Here is an 11,385-nt window from a genome sequence, read left to right as displayed (position 1 = left end):
CATATTCTTACATATTTTTAATGCATCTGTGCCCAGTTCAAAATGAAGACTCTTGGTTTTGATCTAAGCAGAAACTGACCCCCAGGCTAAGAGAACAAATTGCTGCCTTTCTGGAACAGCTGCAGAATAAAACACGAGGCCTGCCCTGTGGACACAGAGGCCCAGATGCAAACCCCAGGGGCCCGATAGAGAGAGGGATTCCGACCTGGGAGCCCCCGAGACACAGAGCCCCCGGGGCTGATGCGCATCACAGACGTAAGGACTCACATTTCCTTCGGGGTTACGGCCATCCGCGCTCTGACCAGGTCCAGGGGGTAGGTCAGTGAAGCGGCTGTCGTTCCAGCCAGTGCGCCGGCGAAGAGGCGAGGCCAAGGGGGCAGGGCTCTGAACAGGGCAGGGGGAGAAGGCGAGACGCCAGTGAGGGGACTGCAGATGCACAGAGGCCCAGCCTGGAGCACACGCACGTCTCTGCTGGGGCGGGGACAGGGGTGGGGACCGAGGAACACGAGGCGGGTTTGGCTTTCTGGTGGCCAAGATGATGGGGTCTCTGGAGTGGGCCTCATTTTGAGGTTCACATGGCTGCCTTCCCTTCCCCGCTGCTGGCATAAATTAATCAATGATACGTATTTTCCCTGCGGCCCAGGGGGCATAGTGGCCTGTCTCTCTGGGATTTATGTGTGGGGGTGGAGAAACGTCTGGAGACAAACGGGCAAAGGAGAGGAGCTCTGAAGACAGAATAGGGCATGTGACAGAGTCAGGGGGCGCCTCAGGAGGGCCTGGGTGAGGAATCTCCCGGTGTTTCATTGGGGGAAGAGGGAGTGCGGGGCTAGGGGCAGGGCACCGAGAAGAAAACGCGGAGAGGGCGGGGCATAGGGAGGGCAGGGGGCAGGGCGTGCAGAAGAAAGAGAGACGGGCGGGCGTGGGCGGGGCGATTCTGGGGCAGGGCAGGGCAGGGCGGGGCCTCACTCTCCGCGGAAGCCATAGTAGCTGCCCAGGATGCGCTTGTACTCTTCGTGGGCGCTGAACTGGATGGCGGCGTAGGGCACCACGCGCACCATGGTGGCCGAGTTCCCGCGCCACAAGCTGAGAAAGCCCTCGTTGAGGTAGGTGTAGTAGAGGACCCGGAAGGCCTCCTGGAGATAAGCGGGGAGGTCAACATCCCTCCGCCTCTGCCTGCCCTCCCTGTGCGCCTGTGTGACCAGCAGAGCGCTGAAAGTGCGGAGGCGGGGCCAGGGTGACCCCATCTCCATGCACAGTAAACACCCCCACCCCCATGTGAGGGCCCCACCCCGATTTGTCCAGACTGACATTATCAACCCCAGCCCCGTCCCTCCTTCCTATGTTTTCTGGGCCTCCCACCCCAGCAAGTTCTCCATCCCTGGGGACTGCAAAGCGAACTAGGCTGCAAAGCAGCTCGGAGCCTGCCCGAGGGCATGTCTGTTGGTGTTTGGCATTCTAGCTTTTACAGTTTATCTTTTTCTTTATTAAGAAGATAGCACCTGCTCTCTAACAATAAATCAAACATGAAAGGTTGTTTTAGAGCTGTCGAGTCTCCCCACCCCACTGCCGGAAAGACACTCGGGATGTCCCGTCAATTCCCAGGCTGGGCTGTGTCCAGGCAGAGCTGGGGATGGGAAGACAGGTAGTCCTGTCCCCACCCCTGAGACTCAGATCACCTGCCTAACTCCTGCCAGCCCAGCAGGGTAGCGGTGACTGTCCCCAGGCCAGGGCGGTGACATAGTGGCTCACCTTGGCAGAAAATCTTTTTGAAGACACTGGAAAAAACAGAAGCACAAAAGCCACTGAGAACCTCGCGTCTGCGTGGCCCCACCCCCGGCACCCCCTAGCAGAGTCGCCCTCCTCTGCCCCCCAATCTTGTCCCAGGAATGGGAGCTGAGCTGACACCCAACCCCCAGAATAGTGAGGGTCTCCAGTGAGAGAACGTGTCTGAGATGGGTTGGCACTCAGCCCCCTGTCCCTGGACTAGACTACTATTCACCCAAACTCCTGCAGTGAAGGTGTCCCAGCCGCCAGGCACTTGGGCCTCAGCTGAAAGCCCTGGCTCTCAGAACAAGGCTTGCCGGTTCTACGTGTTCGGTCAGTCCTCTTTTCCGGACATGCCCCTCCCAGGGCCCCAGCACAGGCACCGCTATCCTGCCTCTCCCACCCCCTGTGGCTGCCGGGTTCCCTCTCTGGTTCTGTGCTGCCCTTGGGCATGGGGGACCCGAGCCATGTTGGGCCATGAGCACTCTTGGGAGAGACCCAGAAAAATGGGCCACAAACGGTCACCAGGAGCCTCTGATGGCCTGGCAGCCCGCTTCCCTCAGCCCTCGCCCCCCACCACTTGTGTGTGCAACGTGCATGCATGCCTGCTGCCTCCAGGGTTGAACCCCAGTTCCCTGAAGAACACAACACCCCGCACCTGCTCATGCGCACTTAAAGGGGCCTGCCCTGGCCAGGCGCAGTGGCTCAAATCTGTAATCCCAGCACTCTGGGAGGCTGAGGCGGGTGGATCACCTGAGGTCAGGAGGTCGAGACCAGCCTGGCCAACATGGCAAAACGCTGACGCTACTAAAAAAAAATACAAAAAAATTAGCTGGGCATGGTGGCAGACTCCTGCAATCCCAGCTACTCGGGAGGCTGAGGCAGGAGAATCGCTGAAATTCGGGAGGTGGAGGTTGCGGTGAGCCGAGATCGTACCACTGCACTCCAGCCTGGGGAACAGAGAGACTCTGTCTCAAAATAAATAAATAAATAAAAGGGCCTGCCCCTTTTGAAGACCTGCCAGCTCACTGGATGCCCATGCCTGCCAAGGAGGACGCTGATATTCATGCCTCCACTTTATGGAGGAGGAAACTGGGACACAGAGAGGGTAGGGGATCAGCTCAAGGTGGTGGGAAGGGCCTGGCTGAAGCCTGCAGATTCTTCCCAAACAGCTGAGGGGCAGAGGGCCCCGGCCGTAACCATCTTGCTTCTGGGCCCTGGGCAGGAACTGGTAACTGTTTGAGGGGGGCAAAGGCCACCTCTTCAAAGGACTCTGCGAATGTTTAACCCTAGGGAGGGAGGGTGAGGGTTTCTGTTAAGGGTTTAATTTCTGTCCTCCGAAAAGCTGTGTCCAAATTCTAACCCCTAATCCCCAAGAAGATGACCTTATCTGAAAGCAGGGCCTCTGCAGATGTAATAGAGTTAAGGTAAGGTTGTACTGGGTTAGGGTGGGCCCTAAATGCAAATTGGTGTCCTTATAAGAAGAGAAAACAGGCCGGGTGCGATAGCTCATGCCTGTAATCCCAGCACTTTGGGAGGCCAAGGCGGGTGGATCACTTGAGGCCAGGAGTTCAGGACCAGCCGGGCCAACACGGCGAAACCTGTCTCTACTAAAAATACAAAAAAATTAGCCAGGCATGGTGGTGCGTGCCTGTAGTCCCGGCTAGTCAGGAGGCTAAGGCAGGAGAATTGCTTGAACTGGGGAGATGGAGGTTGCAGTGAGCCAAGATCACATCACTGAACTCCAGCCTGGGTGACAGAGTGAGAGTCTATCTCAAAAACAAACCAACAAAATAAATATACAGAGAGAAAACAGACACACACGTGATGACAGATGCAGAAATTGGAGCCATGCAGCCACAAGCCAAGGAGAACCAGGAGCCCCCAGAAGCTGGAAGAAGTAAGGAAGATCCTCCCCTAGAGCCTCTGGAGGGAACGCAGCCCTGCCCACACCTATAGACTTCTGGCCCCAGGACTGTGAGAGAAGAAATTCCTGTTGTTTGAGGCCACCTGGTTTGTGGTCTGACAGTAGCCCCAGGAAACTCGTACAGATTTGAAGTGGATTTTATTTATTTATTTATTCATTCATTCGTTCATTCATTCATTCATTCATTCATTCATTCATTCATTCATTTATTGAGACAGAGTCTCTCTGTCACCCAGGCTGGAGTGCAAAGCCGCGATCTCGGCTCACTGCAACCTCCGCCTCCCAGGTTCAAGCGATTCTCCTGACTCAGCCTCCAGAGTAACTGGGATTGCAGGTGCCCGCCACCATGTCCAGCTAATTTTTATATTTTTAGTAGAGGCGGGGTTTCCCCATGTTGGCCAGGCTGCTCTCAAAACTCCTGACCTCAAGTGATCCATCCACCTCGGCCTCCCAAAGTGCTGGGATTACAGGCAAGAGCCACTGCGCCCGGCCTCTAAGTGGATTTTAAAGAGACATTAAAAAAAACCCAATTTGAGTACAGTGGAGCACACCCATAGTCCCAGCTACTTGGGAGGCTTAGGCAAAAGGATCACTTGAGCCCAGGAGTTTAAGGCCAGCCTGGGCAACAGAGAAAAACCTCATTTCTAAAATAAATCTAAAAAAAAAAAAACAATTTGAAGCATGGTTTAGGGGCCATGAAGGAGGAGGTGACCGCCTGGCAGCTTCTCTATCACATGGGGAAGGACAACACTTACCTTGGAAGATGATTTTGGTTCGGTCCAGGGGGGCTACTGCTGTTTTGGCAAGGGCGCCAGCCAGGGCCCCAGACAGCAGGGAGCTGAGCACTTGCCTGTGGTCACGCTGCAACAGAACACGTGATCAGAGGTCAGAGGGCAGGGGGTCTGTTCTGCAGAGGACCGTGCCCCAGAAGTGCCTTCCTTACACCCTCTGGGCCAGGGCCAAGGGATGCACCCCACCCTGAGTGTGTTGGCGCTGCTTGGTTCTGGGTGATCCATGGTGGGTCCACAGGCCACAGTGAAAACCTCCCAGGATAACAGGGACCATCCACGTTGGAGGTGAGGTGTGCAGGTTTCACATTCTCAGAGACAGGCTCACAATAGGACTGGCCTACGTGCAAACTTCTGTTCCCTCCACAGCCTGTGTGCACCTGACTATGGCACTGTGGCATTTTAGGTACACAGGGACTGAAAACAGGCACTAGGGACCGATGTGGTCAGGGGGTTGGCAGTGGGTATCAGGCAAGCAGACCTTGACTCTGTGCCAGCGTGTCCCTTCCCACAACTTCCGATCAGGACTCCGGAGGTTGGCATCTATGACTCTTCATCCAGCCCAGTTGAGGGGGTGACAGCGACACTGATGATGGCTGCCAACTTGCGTTGACTACTCCCATGCCAGCTCGAGAGCCATCGCTTTCTGGAGTCCCTCTGGAGCTGCCTAAGGCCCCTGCTCCCCCACAGCCCTCCCTCCTTCCCAGGAAGGTCGCACCGCACAGGAGTGTGTCCGAGCCCTGTGGGATCCCATGGGTACCACCTGCCCATCAGGCTGGAGTTTCCATTTCCCCTGCTGACTCGGCCACGGGACTCTCACTGAGAAGTGGCAGAGAGCATTCTGGAAAGTTCTGGATGGGAGGTGCTCTGATTCCATTTCCCCAGTGGACTCGGCCACGGGACTCATTGAGAAGTGGCGGAGAGCATTCTGGAAAGTTCTGGATGGGAAGTGCTCTGACCTTTCCTTGCCCTGCAGTGCTTTGCTGTCTGAACGTAACGTGGATGGGCAGGTTGTTCAGCAGCTCCCAGGGATCTGTGAAGTCCCACTAGGCACAGGCTTCCTGAAGGGCCTGGAGTCCCACAGTGCAGGGTGGGGGTGTGTGCAAGACTCCTCCTTTCCCCATGGTGCCGCTGGTCCACACAGAGAGCCAGATGCCAACAGAATCATCAGATAAATGCAAATACAACCACCCATTGGGAAGGTGCCGCGAGGAGGTGGCCCAGGGTTCTGCAAGAACTCTGGGTAGGGGGGTGAGAGGCTGATCTTGAAGGATGAGGTGCAGGTCACTTTGGGGTGTGTGTCATAGTATTAGGTGGGGAGGAATGAACACTCAGAGGCTAGGGTGAAAAGGAGCAGGGGACCCTGGGGGACCACAAGGAGGGCAGATTTGCTGGCACAGGGAAAGGGAGGGGGCCCAGATAATAGAAAGGAGATGGGAAAGAGAGGTGGGTGCCAGACCCCACAAAGCCTGGCAAGGAGGGCTGTTCTTTGCCCAAATAAATGGGCAATTTTTTTTTTTTTGAGACACAGTCTCGCTCTGTTGCCCAGGCTGGAATGCAGTGGTGTGATCTCAGCTCACTGCAACCTTTGCCTTTCAGGTTCAAGCAATTCTGCTCCCTCAGCCTCTTGAGTAGCTGGGATTACAGGCAAGCACCATCATGCCTGGCTAATTTTTGTATTTTTAGTAGAGATGGGGTTTCGCTATGCTGGCCAGGCTGCTCTTGAATTCCTGGCCTCAAGTGATCTGCCTGCCTCGGCCTTCTGAAGTGCTGGGATTACAGGCATGAGACACCATGCCCGGCCTAAATGGCCCATTTTTAATATGACCAGAGTGGGGCTGGGCACTGTAGCTCATGCCTGTAATCTCAGCACTTTGGGAGGCCGAGATGGGCAGATCACCTGAGGTCAGGAGTTCGAGACCAGCGTGCCCAACATGGTGAAACCCTATCTCTACTAAAAATATGAAAATTAGCCGGACATGGTGGTGGGTGCCTGTAATCCCAGTTACTCATAAAATTGAGGCAGAAGAATCGCTTGAACTCGGGATGCCAAGGTTGCAGTGAGCCGTGATTGTACCACTGTTCTCCAGACAGGGTGACACAGCGAGTCTCCATCTGAAAAAATAAAGAATAAAAATAACAATGTGACCAGGGTAGAAGTGGCTCCTGCAGAAACCCAGGATAGATATGGTGGAGGCTGGAGATGGGGAAGGGATGTGGGAGCACTTCTCAGGTGTAACAGGCAGCCAGAGTCAGACTGAGCATGGCTGCCCCCACCTCTAGAGTTTGCTCAACTCAGTGGGTGGCTTGGGGTGAAGAGCTGGGCCTGAGTCTGTCCACACACCTGGCCTGAATCCCAGCTCTGCCCTGACTGAGCTCAGGCAGAGGGTGCCCTCTTTGGTCTCCCAGTCCTCATCGTTGAAACAGCAAGGTGCCAGCTCTCAGACCCTCTCCCACATGTCCTGGGCTACCCAGCAGCCTTGCACCCCCAGTCCGGTTCCACAGAACACGGCCTTCTTTTCCTCAGTGCCCTCAGGGTCCCCTCCACCAGCCCAGCCCTCCCTTCCTCAAAGGGACAGATTGCACAGCGATTTTGTTTCTGAGGTCAAACTTCGCCATGGGGTTTGATCTTCTCCTAGCTTCTTGGAGGCCTGTCTTTGGGGGCCTCTGCCTTTTCTGGGACATGCAGCCAGGTTGCAGACGTCTGGTTCCACGAGCTTTGAGAAATGTGGGCGCTTGGTGGTCGTCCCAGCAGCAGTCCAAGGCTGTACCAGCCAGCCAGTTTCTTCTCTGAATCAGTCGGACCAGCTGTTCCCCTCTGGAATGGGCCTCTGTGTGCAAATGGAATATTCCATGGAGAGTGCCTCCCTGTGCCCTGCTGGCGACACAGAGTTCTTCCACCTCCTCCATTTGGTGTTTACCTCCTATCAGTTTGTCCTTTTGTTTGCTTGTTTGCTTGTTTTTTGAGACAGAGTCTCGCTCTGTCCACCAGGCTGGAGTACGGTGGCGCAATTTTGGCTCACCACAACCTCTGCCTCCCAGGTTCAAGTGGTTGTCCTGCCTCAGCCTTCCCAGTACCTAGGATTACAGGCGTGCACCACCCTGCCTGGCTAATTTTTGTATTTTTGGCAGAGATGGGGTTTCTCCACGTTGCCCAGGCTGGTCTCGAATTCCTGAGGCTCAGGTGATTGCCTGTCTTGGCCTCCCAAAGTGCTGGGATTACAGGCCCAGCAGAGGCTCTTAACATTACAAAGCCAACTCTGTGTTGTTTGTTTGAGATAGGATCCCACTGTGCCACCAGACTGGAGTGCAAGTGCATGATCATAGCTCACTGCAGCCATGACCCCTTGGGCTCAGGTGATCCTCCCACCTCAGCCTCCTCAGTAGCTGAGACCACAGATGTGTGCCACCACACCCAGCTAATTTTATTTTTTTGCAAAGACAAGGTCTTGCTGTGTTACCCAGGCTGTTCTCAAACTCCTGGGTTCAAGCAGTCCTCCCGCCTTGGCCTGCCAAAGTGCTGGGATCTCTAGTGTGAGTCACCATGCCTGGCCAATGCTAAATCTTAGTATCGGGAACACACATCCATAAACTGCACCTCTCAAGGCGGCCACCAGTGGCACCTGGAGGACGTGTGTTTGGCCGACACTTCCAGCTCCTCTCTAATGGACACAAACACCTTATTATCCAAAGAGCTGGGAGCAGGCATCACTGACGGGTCAAAGTTTCAAGATCCATCATGTGGGGAGATCCTACAGAGGAAGAATTTGTTGGCCAGGCAGGTGACAGAGAGAAAGTGGACGATCCCGGATAGGATGCATGTTGGCCGTAAACACCATGGGAAGAGGCTCAGTTTTTTTTGTTTTTTTTTTTCTGAGACAGGGTCTCACTCTGTCACCCAGGCTAGAGTGCAGTGGTGTGATCTCAGCTCACTGCAACCTCCACCTCCTGAGTTCAAGCAATTATCCCACTTCAACCTCATGAGGAGCTGGGATTACAGGTGCGTGCCACCACGCCTGGCCAATTTTTGTATTTTTAGTAGAGACGAGGTTTCACCATGTTGGCCAGGCTGGTCTCGAACTCCTGACCTCAAGCAATCCTCCCACCTTGGCCTCCCAGAGTACGGGGATTACAGGCATGAGCCACCATGCCCAGCCAAGGCTCAGCTTCTTAACCAAAGAAAAGAGACTTTGCAGAGTGAGTCCCTCCCACCTTGGGGCTGGCCAGGCAGACCAAGAGTAATGTCTTCAGGGCCTGCCAGCACAGAGGAGAATGGGCATATGTGTGTGATGCCCAGCAAATGACCAGCACTGGCGCATTTCTGCATGTGGTTCGGCAGCCATCGCTGCCTCGAGCTTGTCCACGTGGCGGGATCCACATTGCAGAACCCCTCCTCTCTGGCATGCAGAGCAACAGCCGTATCCGGGTGTTCTTCCAGCTCTTTTGGGACCTTCACTAAACTTCAAGGCATGTGCCTGCCCTATGCCTCAGTCACCTGGTGGTAACCCCAGTAAACGAGTCCTCCCGCCCACCTGCTGCTCTGAGGTGTCACCTGGAATCCGGGGAAAGGTCAGGAGGCCTGGAAAATGACGCCACCTCAGTCTTTGACCCCATGGACTTTGAAAACTGCCTGTGCGGTCGGCCTGAGTCGGGCCCTGGGAGTGCAATGGTTTCTGCGTGGGGCTGGGTTGGTCTGTGTTTCAGGTTCAGCTGATAGGACTTAGGGGCCAGTGGGGGTTCTGGTTTCTACGGTGAACAACAACAGGGCTGCCCAATTGCTTTGAGAGAATGTCTTTTCTTCAGTGGAACTGTGGACTTAAGAGGTGAACTTGGAAACACAGAGTAAAGCCCAAGCATGCCCACCCGCTTTGGCTCTCTGCATTTGCCTTTTTTTTTTTTTTTTTTTTTGAGACAGGGTTTTACTCTATCGCTCAGGCTGGGGTGCAGTGGCACAATCTCGGCTCACTGCAACCTCCGCCTCCTGGGTTCAAGCAATTCGAATGCCTCAGCCTCCCAGGTAGCTGGGATTACAGATGTGTGCCACCACGCCTGGCTAATTTTTATATTTTTAGTAGAGATGGGGTTTCACCATGTTGCCCAGGATGGTCTCAAACTCCTGGTCTCATATGATCCTCCCACCTCAGCCTCCCAAAGTGCTGGGATTATAGGCGTGAGCCACCACACCTGGCCTTGGCTAATTCCTTAGTGTTCCAAAATCTGAGGGAGAAAAGGGGGCTCCAAGACACGTCTGATACCTCAGGCTTCTCACCCCACGCTGGCGCTGGGTGAGGTTTTTGCCTCTTACCAGGTGGCTGGGCTGGTTGGATTCACATCACCACAAGCAGGGCTTTCGGTGGAATAGAGGGTGGCTGGTGTCCTCCATCCCCTGACCTTACAGTATCTAGGGCTGTGGGAGCAGAGAGGCTCTGCCACTCCACCCTCAGCCCAGGTGGGCAGGGGTACCAACATGCACATCCTAGGTGCAGGGTGATTTGTGATGGGGTGCATGGAGCACAGGAGAGGGATCTCTGAACCTGTTTGGAGAGGGCGCAGAAGCTAGGAGGAGGGGGCGGGGAGCCTGGGAGTGGGGGTGGGGAGGCTGGGGCCCCAGGAGAACACCCACCCCGGGAGGCCGGGGTACTTGCCTTTGATGAGACGGACGAGGACAGGACAGCCTCGGCATCCTCACGCAATCGCACCGGGCCTTCCTTCACACCATTATCCATACCAGGCCTGCTCGGAATGGCAGGAGACTCGGTCCTGGGGGGGTAAGGGGAGGTGGTAAGATACGGCGAGATCCTGAGAGATGGCGGGTGTTCCCACCAGCCTTTTCCTATCCCGGTTTCTGGCTCCCTGCATGGGGAGGGATGCCCTCAACTGCATTCTGCGGCCACGGTCCTGTGTGTATTGCTTAATCATTTACAAAAGCCTTTCTTGTTGGCACTGGAATGTAATCCTCACAAACAGTCTGTTCTTTTTCCAAATCTGGTGCCCAGGGAGCAAACAGGCTCAGAGAAGTTAAGCAGCCAGCCAAGGTCACACAGCTACCAGCGGGTTGTGGGGCTAGCGTGGCCGAGGTGCTCAGTGCTCCGTGCCAACACTGAGGTGCTTGGTGCCAATACCACTGTGGGGCCACACATCCAGTGGGCTTGTGTCAGCTTGGACCCGAGGGTCTCTGTCCACCGAAATTATTTATTATTTATTAATTAATTTATTTGTTTTTTTGAGACGGAGTCTCACTCTGTCACCCAGGCTTGAGTGCAGTGGCACGATCTTGGCTCACTGCAACCTCTGCCTCCCAGGTTTAAGCAATTCTTGTGCTTCAGCCTCCCAAGTAGCTGGGACTACAGGCGCCCGCTACCACACCCAGCTAATTTTTTATTTTTAGTAGAGATGGGGTTTCACCATGTTGGCCAGGCTAGTCTCGAACTCCTGACGTCAAGTTATCTGCCCGCCTTGGCCTCCCAAAGTGCTGGGATTATAGGCATAAGCCACCGCACCTGGCCTATTTTTTTTTTCCACCCAGGCTTGAGTGTAGTAGCACAATCATAGCTCACTGCAGCCTCATATTCCTGAGCCCAAGTGATCCTCCCACCTTGGCCAGCTAAGGGTGATTTTTTTGTTTCTGTTTTGACAGAATCTCCCTCTGTAGCCCAGGCTAGAGTGCAGTGGCATGACCTCGGCTCAGTGCAGCCTCCGCCTTCTAGGTTCAAGTGATTCTTGTGCTTCAGCTTCTCAAATACCTGGGATTATAGATGGTCACTGCCATGCCCAGCTATTTTTTTTTTTTTTTTCTTTTTAAGTAGAGCTAGGGTTTTGCCATGTTGGCCGGGCCAGTTTTGAATTCCTGGCCTCATGTGATCCTCCTGCTGTGGCCTCCCAAAGTGCTGGGATTACAAGCGTGAG

At 54.8% G+C, this 11,385-nt stretch overlaps 1 protein-coding gene across 2 annotated transcripts in view; it reads right to left on the bottom strand.

Annotated features, from left to right (window-relative positions):
* Nucleotides 1-11,385, bottom strand: part of SLC25A42 (solute carrier family 25, member 42) — an 18,626-nt gene that overhangs the window by 5,282 nt on the left and 1,959 nt on the right. Inside the window, exons 2-6 of one of the 2 annotated variants that reach the window (XM_011990684.1) lie at nt 10,125-10,239; nt 4,447-4,552; nt 1,750-1,775; nt 967-1,133; nt 268-384 (exon numbers count right to left, since the gene is read on the bottom strand). In XM_011990684.1, the coding sequence (XP_011846074.1) occupies nt 268-384; nt 967-1,133; nt 1,750-1,775; nt 4,447-4,552; nt 10,125-10,205 (497 nt within the window). In that variant the 5' untranslated portion in view covers nt 10,206-10,239. Of the gene's footprint in view, nt 1-267; nt 385-966; nt 1,134-1,749; nt 1,776-4,446; nt 4,553-10,124; nt 10,387-11,385 lie in introns of those variants that run through there. The other variant, XM_011990675.1, reaches the window with a different exon arrangement.

This window comes from Mandrillus leucophaeus, unplaced genomic scaffold (genome assembly GCF_000951045.1).
Source record: "Mandrillus leucophaeus isolate KB7577 unplaced genomic scaffold, Mleu.le_1.0 Scaffold11, whole genome shotgun sequence".
Taxonomy (NCBI): Eukaryota; Metazoa; Chordata; class Mammalia; order Primates; family Cercopithecidae; genus Mandrillus; species Mandrillus leucophaeus.
Note: the sequence above shows the minus strand (reverse complement) of the source record. Positions and strands in the feature narration are given on the sequence as shown.